Source organism: Leptonychotes weddellii, chromosome 7 (genome assembly GCF_054177405.1).
Source record: "Leptonychotes weddellii isolate Sample4059 chromosome 7, ASM5417740v2, whole genome shotgun sequence".
Classification (NCBI taxonomy): Eukaryota; Metazoa; Chordata; class Mammalia; order Carnivora; family Phocidae; genus Leptonychotes; species Leptonychotes weddellii.
Window position 1 is genome coordinate 68,399,037 of NC_138375.1, and position 19,534 is coordinate 68,418,570.

At 33.1% G+C, this 19,534-nt stretch overlaps 1 protein-coding gene across 25 annotated transcripts in view; it reads right to left on the reverse strand.

Moving 5' to 3' along the window:
- Positions 1-19,534, reverse strand: part of PPIP5K2 (diphosphoinositol pentakisphosphate kinase 2) — a 71,648-nt gene that overhangs the window by 16,043 nt on the left and 36,071 nt on the right. For 6 of the 25 annotated variants that reach the window (XM_081826489.1, XM_081826490.1, XM_031040407.2 and 3 more), the window contains exons 20-28: positions 14,494-14,621; positions 13,828-13,942; positions 8,463-8,570; positions 8,255-8,371; positions 6,408-6,575; positions 4,737-4,853; positions 3,888-4,061; positions 2,533-2,605; positions 857-976 (exon numbers count right to left, since the gene is read on the reverse strand). In XM_081826489.1, the coding sequence (XP_081682615.1) occupies positions 857-976; positions 2,533-2,605; positions 3,888-4,061; positions 4,737-4,853; positions 6,408-6,575; positions 8,255-8,371; positions 8,463-8,570; positions 13,828-13,942; positions 14,494-14,621 (1,120 nt within the window). Of the gene's footprint in view, positions 1-856; positions 977-2,532; positions 2,606-3,887; positions 4,062-4,736; positions 4,854-6,401; positions 6,576-8,254; positions 8,372-8,462; positions 8,571-13,827; positions 13,943-14,493; positions 14,622-19,534 lie in introns of all 25 variants that reach the window. The other 19 variants (XM_031040430.2, XM_031040438.2, XM_031040425.2 and 16 more) reach the window with 9 other exon arrangements.

Here is a 19,534-nt window from a genome sequence, read left to right on the forward strand (position 1 = left end):
AAATTCGTAACAGCTACCAAAAGAAGAACACTTAAAAAAAGAGGGAAAAAACAAATATATAAGGAGGTTAGGATTAGGTGACATGCAGAAGGGAATGAGAGAGGGTACTGGTTAAAAGTAAAATGGCTTGATGATAGAGGCAAAGTGTTTAATGAAATATATAAAAGAAAGAAAAGCAGGATGAGCCAGCAATTCTGGTAAATCCCCGTTTTACTGACTTAAGCAAATTTGTGGATACATGAGAAAAAGTTTTAAATAAAGCTAATCCTGAAAGAGCTAATAAACACTCCTATTAACAGAAGGCACAAGCTTCCACGAGCCTCAAAAGACAATCTGAATATTAACACTTAAGGTATTTTAACAAGAATGAGAGGCTCTCCAACTAGGGATTCTAAAACATTCTCATGCTATGTTTATTTTTACAAAAATATTGCCAAAATATTTTCTTCTACTTATAAACATTCCGTTCACTTTATTTCATTTAGATCACTATCAGTAAGTAAAATGAGGGATATAACAATAAACAAAAGTTTAAAAGATCAAAGAAAGACTTATTCTTTATAATATGGCTTACCGACTGTCTAAAAGACCAATACATATGATGCAGTTCTAAAAACAAACTATTCATTGAGTAAGTACTGTATGTCTAACTACAATTAACTCTTTGATGAAACACGGATCCAAGCTATCAGTAAGACAGCAGTGATTGTCATTTAGGCTCTAGGTGTCATCAAAGGGTACCAGGATTCCAGTTGAATCAGTGAGTGGACTTAGGCTTGCCTTTGAGAAGTACTGTATGCTCATGGGTGTGTGCATGGGTGTCTATATGAATCTGTGTGTGCATGTGTGCACATACCATCTATGCAGCCAGAAGAAGTCAGCTTTTTACGATGAGTACGAGCATAATCCTGTAGGTTAGGTGCGCTTGAAGAACCCCCGAGCACCGAGGTGCTAAACAGGCCCGCACAGTGAGACCCTGATGGGAGTTAGAGAAAATACATACACAACGGGTGTTCTTCCATTCACATTGGGAATTCATGCAGCATGCAATAACATGGCTCTTACCACACTTATCTGGCAGTGCCTTGAATAGACTTACAATTCGCTTGTAATGTCAACTTTAAAATAATCACCACTACCATTTGTCATATGTACAAATGAGGGTATTTAACACTGGATAAAATGTTGCCTTTGAGGAAAATAATATATCTACCCCATAATTAGACATATACATATTAAAAGTATTAAAAATACTACTAGGAATTAATTTAGGTTGGTAAGGGATTCTGTCAGTTTGCATGAACAGGTCATATAAGAAACCTCTCCTAGCACAAATCTAGTCATAATAGATCAATATTTTTTAATGTATGTCTATAAATGAAGAATCTTTTCTGATACCCTGAGTTAAGAATCATCAATGTATGTTATGAAATAAAGCAAATTAAAGCTTACTAATCTGTGAGAAGAACATTTGAGAACAATTCCTTGTAGGTCATCCAGGCCAAAATCACCTTAAATTTCTAATACTTAAATGACTTCAGATCTTAAGTAATAAGACCCCAGAAAACACGTTATTAGCAAATAAAACACAGTCAGTATAAACTGATGCTTAATTTGTAGCAAAAATCTTTATACCCAAGGAAAACTTCTACCACTTGGTAAAGTTTAAATAAATTTCTATCAAATACATTATGATACATAAAGGAAGACAATGTGGGAATATTAAAAGCTATCAACATAAGCTATATGTAATTAACTAAAGAAGATCCTCGAGTAAATAGGCATCAACAAACAGTTCATATACTTAGTATGTAGATCAAAGTACATAAATAGTTGAACCTTATTTATGCTTTTATTAAACCTGTTTAGACAACTATTTATAGAGAAAATACTATGCCATTATGTTTATCAACAATGAGCTTAAAACTAGTAAGTTTAGAAAGGTCTTTTTCAATGTTGCTTTGCAACACTATTTGCAAAGAATCAATTATGTTCTATAGGTCAATAATGACTAACAACTGCCCCTATGCGTTAGTTTTGCTTTGGTTTTCCTTAGGAGATAATCAAAAGGAAAAATTAATACACCGAGAAAGGGTTTAAAACATTCCCCACTTAAAAAAAATTTTTTTTTTATCAGAAAAGAAGGGTTTTTTTTTTTCTTTTTAGTAGGCAATAGCATATTTACAATTTTATCAACTGGGAAAAATGACGTTTCCTTCCTAAATTAAAATATTTTGGGATTTTAATTTATAGAATACAAGATTAAAAACTAGCATTGGCAATTGGACTAAGTAGTTTACACTGTGGATAGTCAAACAGTTATAAATCAAATTAAATGCTATTTCTTGTTCATTTTATTGACACTTTACTATACACTTTGAGTTGGACAACTTAACATTTTTCAATTAGTATACGTTAAATAAAAACTAAAGCATAGCATTTGGTCATGCTTTCATCACTGAAGAGTTTTACATGTGTGCGAAAGAGTGAGTTGAAGAAGGTTTGGAATATAATTTCCTTTAGACCACATACCTACAGTAGGGTTCTGCTTTTGTTCCACAAGAGTTCTTGGTGTTCGCAGGTAATTAGCATTTTCAGATACAACCTGTGCAAGGAAAGCAAAATAAATGAGGTAAAACAGTAAAATCAATTCAAAAGTCCATACTTCATTTGCAGCCTGTTCCAGACAGACAAAGGTTAATAAGCTGTATGATAAATATTAGTAGAAATACATAAAACATGAAAGATCATGCAAGATCCCCTTCTGAAGGGAGTCCATTTCATATGAAGTCCTTGCAATGAAGTGGTGCGAAGCAGGCATTCAGAATGAAATATCATGTATGAAATAAGACAGATGAAAAGAAACAATTAATAGATTGATATAATTTCACTCTTAAAAGAAGCCAAATGCCCACTCTTAAACAGCTCCTGTATTTGAAGGGGGGAAAAACAATCACAAACAAAAGAAAAGACAGACAAAGACTGCTGAGGTCACCATACAATTACTGATCCATGCACGGGCTTTATCAGAGTAACCTTTAAATATTCACAGCCTTAATGGATACCATAATCCCTTTTCCTATAATCAAATGCATTCTATTTCCAAAAGGAAATTGCTGAAATTCTTGGAAAAGTCATGTGTAACAGCAGACCTTCCATTCTTAAAACAAAAAAAAACAAAAAAAATCCTAGTATTTTAAATTTCCAAATGTCATCACAGAAAGTCCTTCTGAAGTCCTTTTATTTTGACCCATATTACTGATGGGCACCTATACATTACATGCTCATATAAAGAGAGCATTAAAATATCATACAACTCAAAAAACTCCCACTGTATGTATCCCTTAGATACTTCCAGATAATGGAATAGTGAGGGAGAGAACAATTAATATTAGGTATACCCTGTTAATTAACACAGGACCACATAAATTTTGATATTTTAAAAAATGTTTATATTCTCAGCAAATTCCAAATGGAATCTAATTTTTCAATTATGGGGGAAAAGGTTATTAAATTTTCTTACCATCAAATTACATAATTTTGTTTCTGAATGTTTTAAAGGACAACCATGCCAAAAAAGATTTCTTTCCTTTTTAAAATTTTTTATTAACACACTAAAGTTCCAGGAATGTAAAATTTATTGATTAATTTTTAAATCCTGGATATTTAAAACCCTCCTAGTAAAAATCCTAAAACACATGCAATGTAAGAGGTTTCTTTCTCTCAAATATTGTCAGGTATCACAAGCATTTTTAAATGAACTGAAAATTAAAATACAGAAGGATTTACTCTGATGTTAAATATAAGGGATTAGATGTCCTCAAAGATAGCTGTTTGTTGCTCTGAATGCGGGTAGGAATATGTTTAATGAAGTAAAGTTTAAAAACCTGTTGCCATGAGCCAAAAATACTGGATGTGAAAGCCAATGATTTGGGGGAGACAGGGGAAGAAGTGATTTGTTCCCCTGATCTGCGTCTTCGACGCCCAGTACCCACACCACTGGTATAATGCAGCCAGGTACCAGTACCCTCTGGGCTAGACACACTCAGGGGGCTCTCTTCCTGGAAGTGAGAAAGGGGGCAAAAAAAAAAAAAAAAAAAAAAAAAAGCAGAGCATGCAAAGTTAGATACAACAGAGCCAAATGATCAGAAAGAAAAAAAAATACAGTTTGTTCGCATTTGTTTATCAATTTTTTAAAAAACTATTAAACAGTAATTTGGGAGCCAAATATTTCAAATATTTGAGAAATTCATAGGAATGACTTAGAAATCTAACTGTATGTGATAACAATTGTAAGAATTACCTTATCTTCAATTTACAAAATATTTATACTGCTTAATAGTTGTCCCTTCTCTCTTAAAACTGGAAAGATTTAACAATTTTCTGTCTTAGCAACTTTTAAAATGTAAAAGTATTCTGCTTAATTTTAAATATTCAAGACATTCTGTGCTATACTGGGTAACCTTCCAACCCAAAGCGCTAAAGAATTGTGCAAAGGGTTAGAGAAGTTTCAATTTATATGATGTAGAAAAGAAAACCTATCTGCCAGACACTTAAAAAAAGAGAGGTAAGATGGATTCAAATTGCACTTGTTTCCACTTTCAAGCTATTTGTTTGTTTACCCCCTCCAAAGATTATTTATAGAGTTCAGTAAGCAAAACATGCAGCAAACATTATCATTTACATGTTTGCATGTTCAGGTTTCAGACAGTGAGGACAGAGTAAAATCTACTTGCACAAAATGAAGAGAATAGTCTTTTTCTCTGTGTGTCTTTTGGAAGTACAAACTTCTGATATCCATGGAGATGGTGGACGCTGGAAAAAGTCTTCAAGGTTTTACTTGAATAATTTACCTTATGGAAGTAAAAGTTTAGCATGGCATAGAAATAATCTCTTGAAAGCAACTATTTAAGTATTTATGAGAAGAAGGTTTATAAATGTGTTCTGCATCTTAAGAATTAACAAAGGGCAGTGATTTTGTTGAAGATTTTACAAACACAAATGTGTTGCAAAATGAAGACTCACAACACATTTGGCCGTATTAGTGTTATAAGCTTTTTGGAGTGCAGAAGAAAGTTTAATGGTGAAATTTTGAACAATCTGAAATTTGCAGATTGCTTTGTTCAACAACATCAAAATCACTGCCCTCACACAGATGGTAGTTTAAGTTATATTAATGTCATTTCCCAATTTTCTGAAATTAAAGATACCTGAACATAACCCCAGGTTTCTCATTTTTAAATTAAGCTATACTAGAACACAGTCCCAAATTCTACAGCTGTTAGTCATCCTCTTTTTATAATTAACTTACAATATCACAATCATAGAAACCCTAACTAGTATACAATTTCCATTATAAAAGTACCACAATCTCTTTATTGATGGATGTTTTTCCTATACATAAGTGTCAAATTGGGTAACATATTTATTTGAAATTTGAGAATCATAAAGCACTGTTGTTTGTATAATTTGAGGTAACAGAAATGAGCATAATTCTGGTTTGTTGTTTATGTTCTTACCCACTGCTAGTTAAATATTATACTTAACTCTTATGACTTGGCATATTTCATTATTAACAAAAATATTTTTCTAACTTAAAAGTTGATGGTTGTTTCTAGCTTAAAATCTTGCTCTACACTTTTACTCTAGCATTTAGAAAACATTTATAAGCACTAATCTCAATCAGTGCTGGGAGAATCATCCTATAGAGAATATAGATAACCCAAAACATAGGTATTTGAAGTATAAAAATGCATACTGGTGTTAAAGATTTACTCAACAAGCTACATTCCACCTGTTCAGCTTTCTTGTTAAATCTTATTTTAGTAGTTATTTAAATGTTATTCTACTAGAGAACACAAGAATTAGCCTTATTTAATTGTAGATCTTAATACAAAAGGTAAAATTTTCAAATATCTCTTCAAATTTTCAAATTCCTATACTGATTTTTGCAATCAGACTAAGAACTTAGAATTTCACATCTTAATCTACAGTGTCATTAGAATCAGTTGTTGTTGAAGCATTTCTGGCAGTTCCTCTCTGCGTGAAATTTATTCTGTGAAAATTATTCTCTGCGTATTAAATCAGACTTTTAAAAAAGTTCTTTATTAGAATAACCTAACATGACAGGGCAAGAAAATAGATGAGTTCATAGAAAGGTCTTACTTTACTATGTCTATTCAACTTTGTTATGAAAACTATACATAAAGCTACAGGTTCTTAAATCTTAATCTCTTTTTTAATGGCCTCTGTATTTTAAAAATATTTATTAGAAAAAGAGGCAAAGTTGACAATTAAAAATCTGTTAGGTTCCCAAGCTCCATAATTAAAGCTGTATTTTCTTTTCTGTTTTATTAAAATATAGTTAGTTTATTTTATGAAAAACATACTCTGACACATATACTTACTTCATTTGTAGCCATCTTCCTAGATCTTGGAAGTGGAGACTTCCTGTGTATATGAATTGGCTCTGATACCATAGGTTTGAACAGTATCACAGCACGATCAATTTCATCTTTTTTAGAAGTATGTGGTTCATCATCATTATCAGTTTTAAAAGATCTCCTGCCTTCATTCTATGGGCAAAGAATACAACATATAAAATTCAGGTAAAGCAAGAGTCTCTTATGACAAATTCAACCACCAACTGGTGAAGTCAGTTGAAGCACATACACAAATAGGCTGATTCAAATGAATCAATATTAATTGAATTTTTACAACAGCCTAGTATTAGTCTACAAAAGCAGCTAAAAAAATTCAGAGATATATCAAGTTCTTGGACTAGAGGATGTACTACTGTAAGTTTATTTCCCTCAAAATTGATCTGCAGAATTTATGTAATCTCAACCAAAATCCCAAAAAGTTCTCTTTGGAACATTACTTTTTACTTTAGTTTGAGAATGAAGAAGCGTTTATTTTTTTATTTTTATTTTTATTTTGGGGGGGGGGCAGTGAGAGAATCTTAAGCATGCTCCATGCCCAGCCTGGAGCTGGACTTGGGCTCACTCTCACAATCCTGAGCTCATGACCTGAGCTGAAATCAAGAATCGGAGGCTTTACTGACTGAGCCACCCAGGCGCCCTGTGAATGAAGTGTTTACTATCAACACTTCTATTCAACACCATGCTGGTAGCACTTCATAAAAAAACATAGCCAAATGGCCAATAAACATACGCAAATTGCTAATCCTTACTGGTCATGAGGATAATGTAAATCTAAACCACGACAAGATACCACTATATATCCTTCAAAATAGCTACATTAAAAACAATGATCATACCAAGCACTGACAAGGATATGGCAGTATCTTTAGAAAACTATTTGACTGTATTTTCTAAACTTGAACTTATGCACCCTATGACCCAGCAATTTTACTCCTCGATGTATATCCAAAAGAAATGTGTACATATGTTCACCAGAAGACTTGTACAAAAATGTTCATGAAAGCATTCATCTTCATAGCTTGAACTGGAAACAAATAAATAATCAAAGTAGAAGAGATGAATACATTGCACTGTATTTATTTATATTTATTGTTGCCATGTAATCCTACATGACAACAAAAATGAAGAACAGAATGGATAAATTTCATAAACATAATAAAGGAAAGAAGCCAAACCCACCCAAATCTCCCCAAAAGCATGTATTTTGTGATTTCACTTATAAAAAGTTCAAAAATAGGCATATTAAAACATGGTGCTAAAGTTCATAATAGTAGGTATCTTTGAAGAGAAGACAGGGAGGTTTTAATAGCGAGGGGCACAACTGGGTCTTTTGGAATGATGATATTATTCTACCCAAAACCTGGCTGGCTGTTTTATACTAGTGTTCATTCTGTAATACATCATTAAGCTATACACTTCTGATTTATCAATATGAATTATAATTTAGTAAAAAGTTTTACATTGAATACATATTTAACTTTGTAAGGTTAGTGTAAGGATTAAAATAACAATAATTTGTTTACCATGCACTAGTCCTCAAGTAATACAACAACGAAAACCAGAACCAAAACTATAGTTAAGCATTCTAAATACTGGTCTTAAAAATACAAAAAAATCTAAATAAAATATAAAATTCTAGTATGCTTAGAAATGTTGTCTGCCCAAATCATACATAAAGAAATTTATACCGTCTTGCTACTTAGTAGTTGAGATAAGAATTGAAGTACATTAACAGGAAATTCTTATAGAAATCTTATGAGGCTCTAGAACTATAGTAACCAAACTCAGACTGAGAGTTTCATATTTATTACCTCTCTTGAAGCTGGTCTATATCCATAGCCAGATGGTAAATTTTTGTCTTCTTCACATCCTTTAGCTCCTGGACTAAAATGTAATTCAACATGAAAGCGTTCCTCTGAGGAAAGATCCTAAAAAATATTATAGAACATTTCCAAAATGAAAAACTACAGGCTATTTATTTACCTCTGATAATACACACAAATCTAAAACTCTTGTTACCTTGTTAGGATCCTCATAAAGCATGATTACAATCTGAGTCATGTAATTGAGTTCATTGACAACATTTAAGTAATCCATAGCTCGTTTCCACTGTTCATCTTTTGATTCCTGAACAAAAGGTATATGGTAAGCATTTTCTCATTTCACTTTACTTGAAAGTCACTTTATTTTCATTATGGTAGTTTATTTAGTCCTGAGTGATACCAAACAAATAAGGTAAGTATGCCTATGCTCAACCTTTCAAAATAACTCAACTATATTTAAGTCTTGATAAATTACTTATGTTTAGGTAAATTATTTTAAAAATCTCTTATCAGCAGTATTAGAAAGTCTAATGGTAACTTTTTAAATAGCTTCTAGAAAGTAAAAATAAAAATCTCTTGAAATACAAACCCACAATTGTATTCTGAGGGTAAGGAGCAGTGAGTCGTTAACCTTAAGTCCCAAAGTACCCACTGTGGAATCATGCTTCATAAACTGAATACTATCCTATAAAAGTAGAGCTATTTTTCCCAGTATCATATAGTCAATGTATGTAATACATGCTTATCAGTAAATATGCCTCGTTATACTGCAGTGGTATTTAAAATAATCAGCAGGAGGTGGCATATGTAAGTTCTATTAATCTTACCATCTCTTTCATTGCTCCTCCATCTTCATTTAGATAATCACTGGTCTTTAAACATATAATCATATAGCATCAGAACTGAAAGGGATCCTAGAGAACATGTACTACAAACATTCAAAGTAGAAAATTCTATCTGAAAAGGTAAAGCTACTTAAAGTACAAAATCTACAGTCAATGGGCAACAGGGTCTACATCACAGATAACTTTCCTTCATTTCATATGTCATAAACTTTAGAAAAAAATGCATACAACAATTTTTTGCATACCGTAAGAGTATACCGTATTTTGGACTTCATAAAATGTGTGTTGCTTTTAAAAATGAAATTTGACCCACAAAAGCCTAAACTTACAAGACCACATGTTGATTACCTGTTAAAAAAACAAAACAAAACCCAAAACCAGCATGTATTCTTTTTCAAATTTAGACATTATATCTCTAAGGAAGCATTCCCCTTTTGAAGTTTTTAGAAGAGTAAAGTTAAATATACATCATATAATTTGTATTCTTCCGTGTGTGCTTAGCATCATTTTAATAAATGACTATCCACACCTCTAAATGCCCTAATGCCAAGCCATTAAAGCAGCTACTCCCAACCTAAGCAACAATCCAGAGAAAAAACTGCATCTGTATGTCTGCCTGTGTATTTGGGGGAGGTATATGTGCAAAGATGTATACGCATTTTTTCAAAATTGGTAAGGGAAAATATTAGCGTAGCATTTGAGTCTCAATATGAATTACTATAAATAATGGATTTAATTTAAATACTAAAAATGTTCAATAGGTGAAAGAATGTATTAGATTTTGTGATCTTATACTAATAAGAATATAATCTAATAATCTCTAATTCAGTGTTGCAGTTATATGTTCTGCTAGGTCTGTTCTAATGAACATATGAAATTAATTAATATTTAGTAGCATCTTCCTGAACACAATTAACATGCAAGAATCCATAAAAATATTTTTTTAAATTAAGGCTTATTAAATATATTCCCTGAAATCTTACTTATAATCTTGTTTCCTTAACAAATACCTTTTGAAAAATTCTATTATGGAGAGCTAGATTTTACCCAGTTCACACTGAAAAATAAAAAATTTCAACTGGGGGGAGACTGAACAAGGTTTTATGTATACTAGTTACAGGGTCTTATAAAGATAACATGAGCTGCAATAATAACTTACAGTTCAAATAAATTTATTTTTTATATTAGAAAGTGGGACATCATATTGATATTAAAGACACTACATGTATTTACTAATGTGAAAAATAATTTTTTTGAAATCCTAGAAGCAGACTTTTAAAAGAATGGAATTATTCAGCTTCTGTTTTAAAAATGTAGCTGAATGCAATATATATTCAACAAGCTCTAGTTCTACTACCACTATCCTAGTCCAAATTCTTTCTTCAGATCACTGCGAGAGAGCTTCCTAACTGGTTTTTTCGTATCTACTCCAGACTATCTGCTGTCCACACAGCAACCAAAGCCATTTACTTCCCTACTTAAAAATGGCTTCCCAATCTCCTTAGGATTCTCAAGGCACTAGCTCTCTAATCTTATCTGTTGCCATTTCATCCATTGCTCGCTATAATGCTCCATAGGCTTGTTCTATTGGCTCCTGTATCTTCCATGCTTTTTCTACCTTCTAAATAAGTGTAAGAGAGTCAAAAAGGAACCATATAAGAGATGTAGTTCTCCTCCCCCAAAACAATTCCATCATTACTACTGGATATGTAAGTTCTTGACTTGCTAATTAAGCATCATTTTTTTAAATGATTTCTTTTATTAAAGCTCAACTAATGCACATATGTATGCAAAGGATGTCACTTTGCTATTCCTTAATGGGACAAAGAAGAAACCGAAACAAGAGGGAAGAACATATGAATTAGAAAATGTGATGAGAACAGAGGGCTAAAATAACTTTAGGGTAACTTTAATATTAACTATTCATCAAGGCTAATACTAAAATTAAGAATCAAGAGATGTAACAAATCTTTATTATACATCCAACTGCCCTTTATTAAAAAGGTAAAACAAAACTGAATTTTCTTTTAAGAACCACTTTGTTAACAGATGTATATGGATGATTACACAAATATATACACAGAAAATTGAAGGAAAATTCTTATTTTTTGCTTTTTTAAAGATGGATGAAAATATACTTTTGATATATAATAGAGTGACATTGTATTCTAGGTAATCTATGGTTTGGGTGTACTGAGAAACAAGCTATTAAAATTTCTAAGTCTCTTTTGTAAATTCTCACTTCCATGGTCAATCCCTACAATGTCATGTTCTTTATCATTTCAAATGCAAACTCCCTGGGAATCTTATTACTAGCTACCGTCTTAGCTGTCATTAGTATGTTGGCTTCCTCTATACCTTTAACCCAAACCTCTATCCTCACATATGAACATAGTCAAGCTGTCTAAAACTGAACTCATTACTTTCCTTCTTAAGACCCGATCTTCCTCCCAAGTGTTACTTTTATCAGTGAATGGTAGGATCATCTACCAAATTATCTACATTAGAGATATGGGAATCTTTCTTGACTCTTTTCTTTCTCACTCTCCATACCTGTGAGCACTAGAAGGGTCTCGAGGAGAGTGTTAGTAAAAGCCTAACAGGCTGGAGGAGGTTGTTGGTGAGGGATTATATAAAGGTAAGAAAAACGTTACTGGAAGCTACAGAAAAATGAACTCCTGCTATGTAGGGCATAAAGCATAGAAACACGAGCCTGTAGACAGTGGAAAATAAATAAAAAGTGTATCTAATGAACTAGCTCCGGAGATTTCTAGGACAAGTACTGAACATGTCACCAAGATTCTTCTCACTGCCTATGATAAACTAGGAGAGAGATAAGCTACAGGGAAATTGTCAATTATAAAGAAGCTTGCTGGGTCCAAAAATAAAACGGTTTCTCATTCCCAGCCTTTTTAGAGACCAAACAATGCTGTAATTAACAAGTGGCTTTTGAGAAGAAAGGAAACACAAGATTCTGCCATGAAAACATGGTGGGATTATAAAAACACTTGCTAAGACCTCCAAAAGATGTAATGAGGTGCTTCACAGATCTTCCAAAGAAACAAAAGACTTTCTCAGGATCTTAGGAGTATGTCTCTCAGAAGCTCAGTATTAAGCAGCAAGGATTGCTGAGTGCCATCCCTCAGTAACCACATAGGGAACCCAAGGTAGAAAATGGCTTATCCTTAAGAGATCTTTGGGTTTGATGTGTTTAATACAGTATATTCTAAATTACTACATTTTGTTTTGTTTTTTTTAAATTACATCACCCTCAACTAAAAATAAACAGACCTCTGGAACCCCAAACTTCTTTGGGCAGGTTGAAGAAAACTACTCAACAGCAAACATGAGCTACTTTTTATTTTAAAGGAAGGATGACCCAGATGAAGCAATCAAGAACCCAAATTATGAAGCCATGAGCCATTGGAAACAACTGCCTGGCAGTACGACAGACCCCTAATTAAAGAATGGGCAACATGGACCTGGGCAGATTTCAAAATTGCTAGTGACCATAGTGACTACAGTGTACCCTCTGTTTTACCCTCTTTTGAAAAGTTTATTTACAGCAGTTACCTTATGCCTAACCCACCACTATATATTGGGTATTGGAAGGACAGATAATTGGTTTCTTCAGTTCATAGATCTCTGAATTAAGATCGAACGCTCTTGAGCACTCAAGGAGTTGTGTCCAAGGAGCCCCATCTACATCTGGACTTGACTTAGATGAATAAACCTGGAATGTCAAGTTTATGATGTAATAAAATAAGATGGGTAATACTGGACAAGAGGTTAAGTGAATTTTGCATATGGAGAAATATGGACTGTGTAGCCAACAGACATATTGTGATGGATCTTATTTTCCAAAGATGGCCACCACAATGTATCTAATCACAAGTACTCATCTTACAATGTGACAGTGACATTCCACGCACGCAGTAATGTAGATCTATTTCCCCATCCCTTGAACCCGGATGAACCTCTGTGACTGCCTCAACCAATTCAGCTCAGTAGAAGTGATATGTTACTTCCTAAGTTAGATCATAAAAAGTCTTGCACTTGCACCTTGTTCCATTGTGAAACTCAATCTTGGAACTCAGCTACCAGGTTTTGAGGAAGCAAGCAGATTACACGAAGAGGCCTAATGTAGGTATTCTGGTCAACAATCCCAGCTGAAGTTCTAGCTGACATACAGCATCAAGCACCAGGCATGAGAGGAAAGCCTTGAGATGATTCAAGCCCCAACCACTGTCTAACTGCAACCTCATCAGAAACCCAAAGTGAAACTGCCTAAATATATCACAGTCAGTCCTTTAAACTGTGGGAGATAAAAATAAGTGTGGTTGTATCAAGCTAAATTTTGGTATGACTCATTACTAATAATAGATGAGAGGCACAATAGCCAGCCAAACACCAAGTTCTTTCTAACGCCTAAATAACTCAAATTCATCAGCTTCTCTTTATCTCATTACCACCAGCCTATAACATTACCTAAAATGCTTTGTGTTATTGTTTGCTTAAACTTCTCCAAAGGGAAGAGAACATGTCTTTATCCCCAACATCTAGCACAGTGCTTGGTATATAGTAGACCCTTGCTTGACAAATGATGACACATGATCAATTATTGAAATTGCACAGTAAAAACTGGTGCTAGTGATTTGATTACAAATTCAAGGAACCATATTTTTTAAGTAGGTTGGAATAACTTATTCTACTTACATTGCATAAGGCACCATAGCGAAGAATAGATAGTAAAGAATGTACATGACTTTCACTGGTAAAATATAACCTGGTACGGACATGACGTTCAGGAGACAGAACACCTCTGGAATACCTAAAGTTAGTAGCAGACAATGTTAGAACATAACCATCTAGTCAAACCTTAAGTATTGAAATTATTTTGTAAAATGGAATTTAATCTTACTAGAAGTAAAAGACCTAATAGGTAAATCTATCCCTCTTCCAACCACAACTGAGGAGTTATCTTCGGAGATATTCCTCTAACATGAAGATTAACTAGAACTAACTGGGACCTCTGAGATTAGTCAAAAAAGAGTTAATATTAGTCAGGTTCACAGTAAATAGGTCATTTTAACTCCTCTAATAGCAATGACAAAGGTCATAGCCCTAAAGAAGCTCACAGATATTTTATGCTGCTGAGTGATCCCATGTGAGAGATGACACCTATCCCCTTTCATCTCAGTTCTTCCTCAATCTGGAGCCCTAAAAAACCTTGGTTGGAAGTTACCTGTTAGGACTATCTGGGTAATCCTTACGACCACCATGCACTAAGTAATACATTCCTGATTTCTTCATAGGAACATTAGATTTGAAGTATGCAAAAACAGACACCTATAGACTTAAAATACCAGTACAGTCTCTTACACAGGGTGGAGTTTATTTACAGTGTCATCATCTTGTGTCCTCTGGAGGTCTGAGCGAATTTTTCTAACTAGAGGAGTACAGTAGCCTTTGGCAATCTCCAGTTTTTCAGCTTTAGTTATACCATATTCCTGAGCAGAAAATACATGGTATTAGAAAAAGAGTATAATGACAAAGTGCTCTAACAAATGCACTGCTTACTTAAAACATTCTAGTAAGAGACAAATATCTTAAGCTTTTTTTTGAACATTGCAAATTTCTGAGTTTACATTTTTTGCAACTGCAAGTATACTATTCTAAAACTTTTAAGTATAATTGGAAAGATTTTTTTGGTAGAACTGAAAAAGCAAGTAATTTCTGAAGACGGGAGGATGAATGAATGAATGTAATCTTTATAGACAGTAGTTCAACTCAATCATAAGGTTTCAAATGTAGAAACAATCCTAAAAGAAAGATGGATTAAGGACACAAACACTAAAGCACAGAACAACAGTCAAACCTATGAAAAGAAATATAAATGAAACCATAAGATTTTGTTTATTTGAATGTCAAAGATTAAAAAGGCTAACAAATCATTTAAAAGCCTTTGGCTAATGCTTTGAAAGACTTATCTAGTGGTAAGCAAAAAATGTAATGAAATCAACAAATTTAATGACTTCAATAATCATAATTATGAGTTAATTAAATTTACAATGAGGAATTACAATATGAAGTGTAAAGAAAACATAATTGTAATAATAATTCTAATAAAAATTACAGTTCAAAGAAACAGATTAGAAAATGAACTGATGTGTAAAGAGAAAAAACTGTGATATGTGTGTAGATGGAAAAGAGGGAGAAAGAGGAAAGGAGAGGGTAGAAAGGAGTAGGGAATAAACAGGCATACCCTCCCTCTCCAAGTTCATTCTGCGATACCTGAATTTAAAGACTATTTCCTGCTATCAGGTACTTCCCAAATAGCAAAAATTCTATATGGATAATAGAACTGAAAACTGTCAAATAAAGAAAAGGCTGACTGATTACAGATGGAAGGCCCATGAAAATAGAACTTCTTTACCGGTAACTGAAACTTGGTTGGTTCAATAGTCTTGCCAACATAGAAGACTGTGAATGGAGTATGCAAAAAAGATAATATATGTAATTGTGTATGTACAAATAAAAGGAAAATACTGGAACTAAAAATCATTAGGTGAAATTTTTTTTGTGTTGTTATTAGCAAGGTATGAGGAAACAGGTGCTCTCACACTCTGTTTACCTGGAAGAAAACTGGCAAAAGATTTCTGGAGTTACAAAAATGGTCTTGAGTACATGTTAAGACATGTGTAAAGACAGTGAAAGAAACAGAGTCCAGATTCCCAAATACGAAAAGTTGGTTAAATAATTATTACACCATACCATTAGCCATTAGAAAAAATGATGTACATATAGCTTTAATGATATGGAAAGAAGTTCTTGGTGCTAAGTGAAGGGAAAAAATCAGGTTGTAAAAGAGTATGCTTTTCCTGGTTCCATTTTTGCAAAGAATACATTTGTATATGTATGAGAAAAATTGTATCTTCATGAATTTAAGAGAAAATCCTTTAAGAATTTTCTAAAACATTAAAATGTTTTTCTCTAATTGGTAATATCACAGTGACTTTTTTTTGCTATTTCTACATTTTCTAATTTTACACAAAGATATATTAATTTTGTAATAAAGAAATTTTTCCCTTTAACACATTGACATATTTTGTTCATCTGCCACCACCAACTAGGATCAAATAATTGTTAGATATCCCAGTTCTCATGTGTAATTACAATATTTCTGCCATAAATAGAACTAATTAAAATATCAGATGAGGCTATCTGAAAGCTTATTATGTGGTTATATTTAATTAGAGTATCAATGGACTTTATATGGCGAATGCTATTATAAACAATCCTCTGCATTTCACAATCCATAAGTAACTAAACAAATTGTCTTCAGTGGGTTTCCGTAGTGTAGTGGTTATCACGTTCGCCTCACAAATTGTCTTCAAACTTTGGTAAATGTGATCTCAGTTAGGAGAACCTTAATACCACATTTAGTCTTGAGAGGTTCTTTTCTATTGCCATAACATCATGACTATTTTAAAGTATCATTTTTAAGCCAGAGCCTCTATTTGATGAAAATTGAGATTGGTTAAAAAGTGGAAAGTTAATTCTATCACAGCAAAAATATCTATAATAATTAAAATTAGTTTAACTGTTAAATAAAAGTAATAAACTATGTTTGTTATATTTAAGCTTAGCTACGATTAGAATTATATAATTCACACAGCATAGATATAAGAATTAATCAATTCAACGTAAGCACAGAAATACATTTTTAGAGGCATAACAACACTTTGAGGTACACCAGAGCATATACCCACTATCATAGTGAGTCTCTAAATCTAAATTAGCATATTCTAAACAAGTTAAATTTTTACATTATTTGACTGAATCATCAAGTCTCTAAGCTTGAAATATCCTTTATTTCCTTGAGAATTAAGTAGGCAAAATTTTCATTTTTTTCCATAAACTACAATTTCATTATAATTACCATAAATACATTTGTAATTTTTAGTTTGTTAAGTGACTGAAAATGCCTGCATTTTGTCCATAGTTCTGGATTTATGAAGGCTAAAGTAATAAAGCAAAATAATATTTACTGGACTGAATTCAACACTCCATTTAAAAAGAAGAAATCCCAAATTTCTGCTACAATAAGGAATATCAAACCAAAAAGTTAGGGAGGTAAACCCAAAGCTGTCCTCTCAAGTTATAATCTCAGAACTGCAGGAAAGCATATAAAAAAACCTCTGCTTTTAAAGTTATAACTTTCCAAAATGTAACTATAAATTTATCAAAAATAAGACTGATTCTTGTAAGGTTGGGCAAAATGTTGTCTGAAGAGTCCAAAGATTTCAAATAAATAATTTATCCAAGAAAGAAATTTTAGAGATGTCTTCAAGTAAATTCTCAGACTGCTGAGATCTAACCTAACTGCATCCAAAGACAATTATTGTAATAAAGACTGAGAACAGTTGAGCATGACAAATTACTTTAAAAGATATAAATGATGTTTCAAATCTTTCCAGCCCATTCTCATTTTTACTGATTCTTCTAATTACAGCTTTGAAAAATCCATTATAAATATTTAAGTTACAAGGAGACGGTAAGAAGTTTCTTCAGTGATTTAAGCAATATACCTGAAATACATACATGATACATAGGAGAAATTAACATCTAAAACCTTATTAACATTTGAGTATCTTAAGCCCAACTCTTAGAAATCAACCTTTCATTCCCAATTCTAGAACTTTTAGTATACAGTACTGAGAAAGAAGAGACATGAGATTAAATAAGCCATGTAACAAAATAGACGTGATTATGCTAACAAATCATTTGTGTACTTAGCCACTGAGGTGCTAAGTTTAGATATACTGAAAGCCTACTCTGAAGAATGCATATAGCCACCCTAAATATTTAAGACTATCTTATATTAAGTTTACCTGTTAAAAAGCATACTTTTAATTAATCATTGAAAGAATGAGTATAACTAATATGCACTGAGCCTGGACTAATGTCAAAGCAATCCAAAACAATGGAAAAAAAAAAAAAGTGGATCTTACTAATACTTCCAATGTAAACTAATTATATGGTTAGCAGAATTAACAGCAACCATTCCAGGGCGCCTGGGTGGCTCATTCAGTTAAGCATCTGCCTTCGGCTCAGGTCATGATCTCAGGGTCCTGCGATCAAGCCCCATGTTGGGCTCCCTGCTCAGTGGGGTGTATGTTTCTCCCTCTCCCTCTGTTCTCCCCCCTCGCTCATGTGCTCTCTCTCTAATGAATAAATAAAATCTTAAAAACAAACAAACCAGCAATCATTCTTCTTGGAATAGTTAATAAGAAAAATTTGAATAAACTTTCTTTCCTGAATTTCATAACAAAGATGAGTCTGACTCAGTAACTTCAGTTATAATCAAACCAGCGTTAGCTCATGACTGTCTATACATTGCTGCTAAAACTGAGTTATGCAGAATTTAGTGTGTTCACTCTGATGATAATCTTAAAATATCTTACCTGTTATAAAACTTTTTATTCCGTAAAATTAAATTTCTTTATTTTTATTTTTTTATTATGTTCTGTTAATCACCATACATCACTAGTTTTTGATGTAGTGTTCCATGATTCATTGTTTGTGTATAACACCCAGTGCTCCATTCAGTACATGCCTTCTTTAATAGCCATCACCAGGCTAATGCATCCCCACCCCCCTCCCCTCTAGAACCCTCAGTTTGTTTCTCAGAGTCCATAGTCTCTCATGGTTTGTCTCCCCCGCCGCTGACTTCCCCCCCTTCATTTTTCCCTTCCCGCTATCTTTTTTTTTTTTTTTTACATATAATGTATTATTTGTTGTACCTCTTTTTTTTTTTTAAGATTTTTTTTTATTTATTTCAGAGAGAGAGAGAGCGTGCACATGTGCCTGTGGGGAGGGACAAAGGGAGAGGGAGACAAGTAGACTCCCCACTGACTGATCAATGAGTCCAACGCAGAACTTGATCCCAGGACCTTGAGATCATGACCTGAGCTGAAATCCAGAGTCGGATGCAAAACCGATTGAGCTACCTAGGTGCCCCTAAATTTCTCTTTTGCAGAATAAAAGCTCTCTTCCATTTAGTAAAAAGAAGTCAGATAATAATTCCTTGTTTGCTAAGTCAGTGTTTCCTAAGAGACCCAAAGATATATTCTTGATATGTGAGATATTTTTATCTTCTTTTTTAAGAATTCATTTTGCATGTTTATAGCAGCAATGTCCACAATAGCCAAACTGTGGAAAGAGCCAAGATGTCCATCGACAGATGAATGGATAAAGAAGATGTGGTATATATATACAATGGAATATTATGCAGCCATCAAAAGGAATGAGATCTTGCCATTTGCAACGACGGGGATGGAACTGGAGGGTATTATGTTGAGTGAAATAAGTCAAACAGAGAAAGACATGTATCATATGATCTCACTGATATGAGGAATTC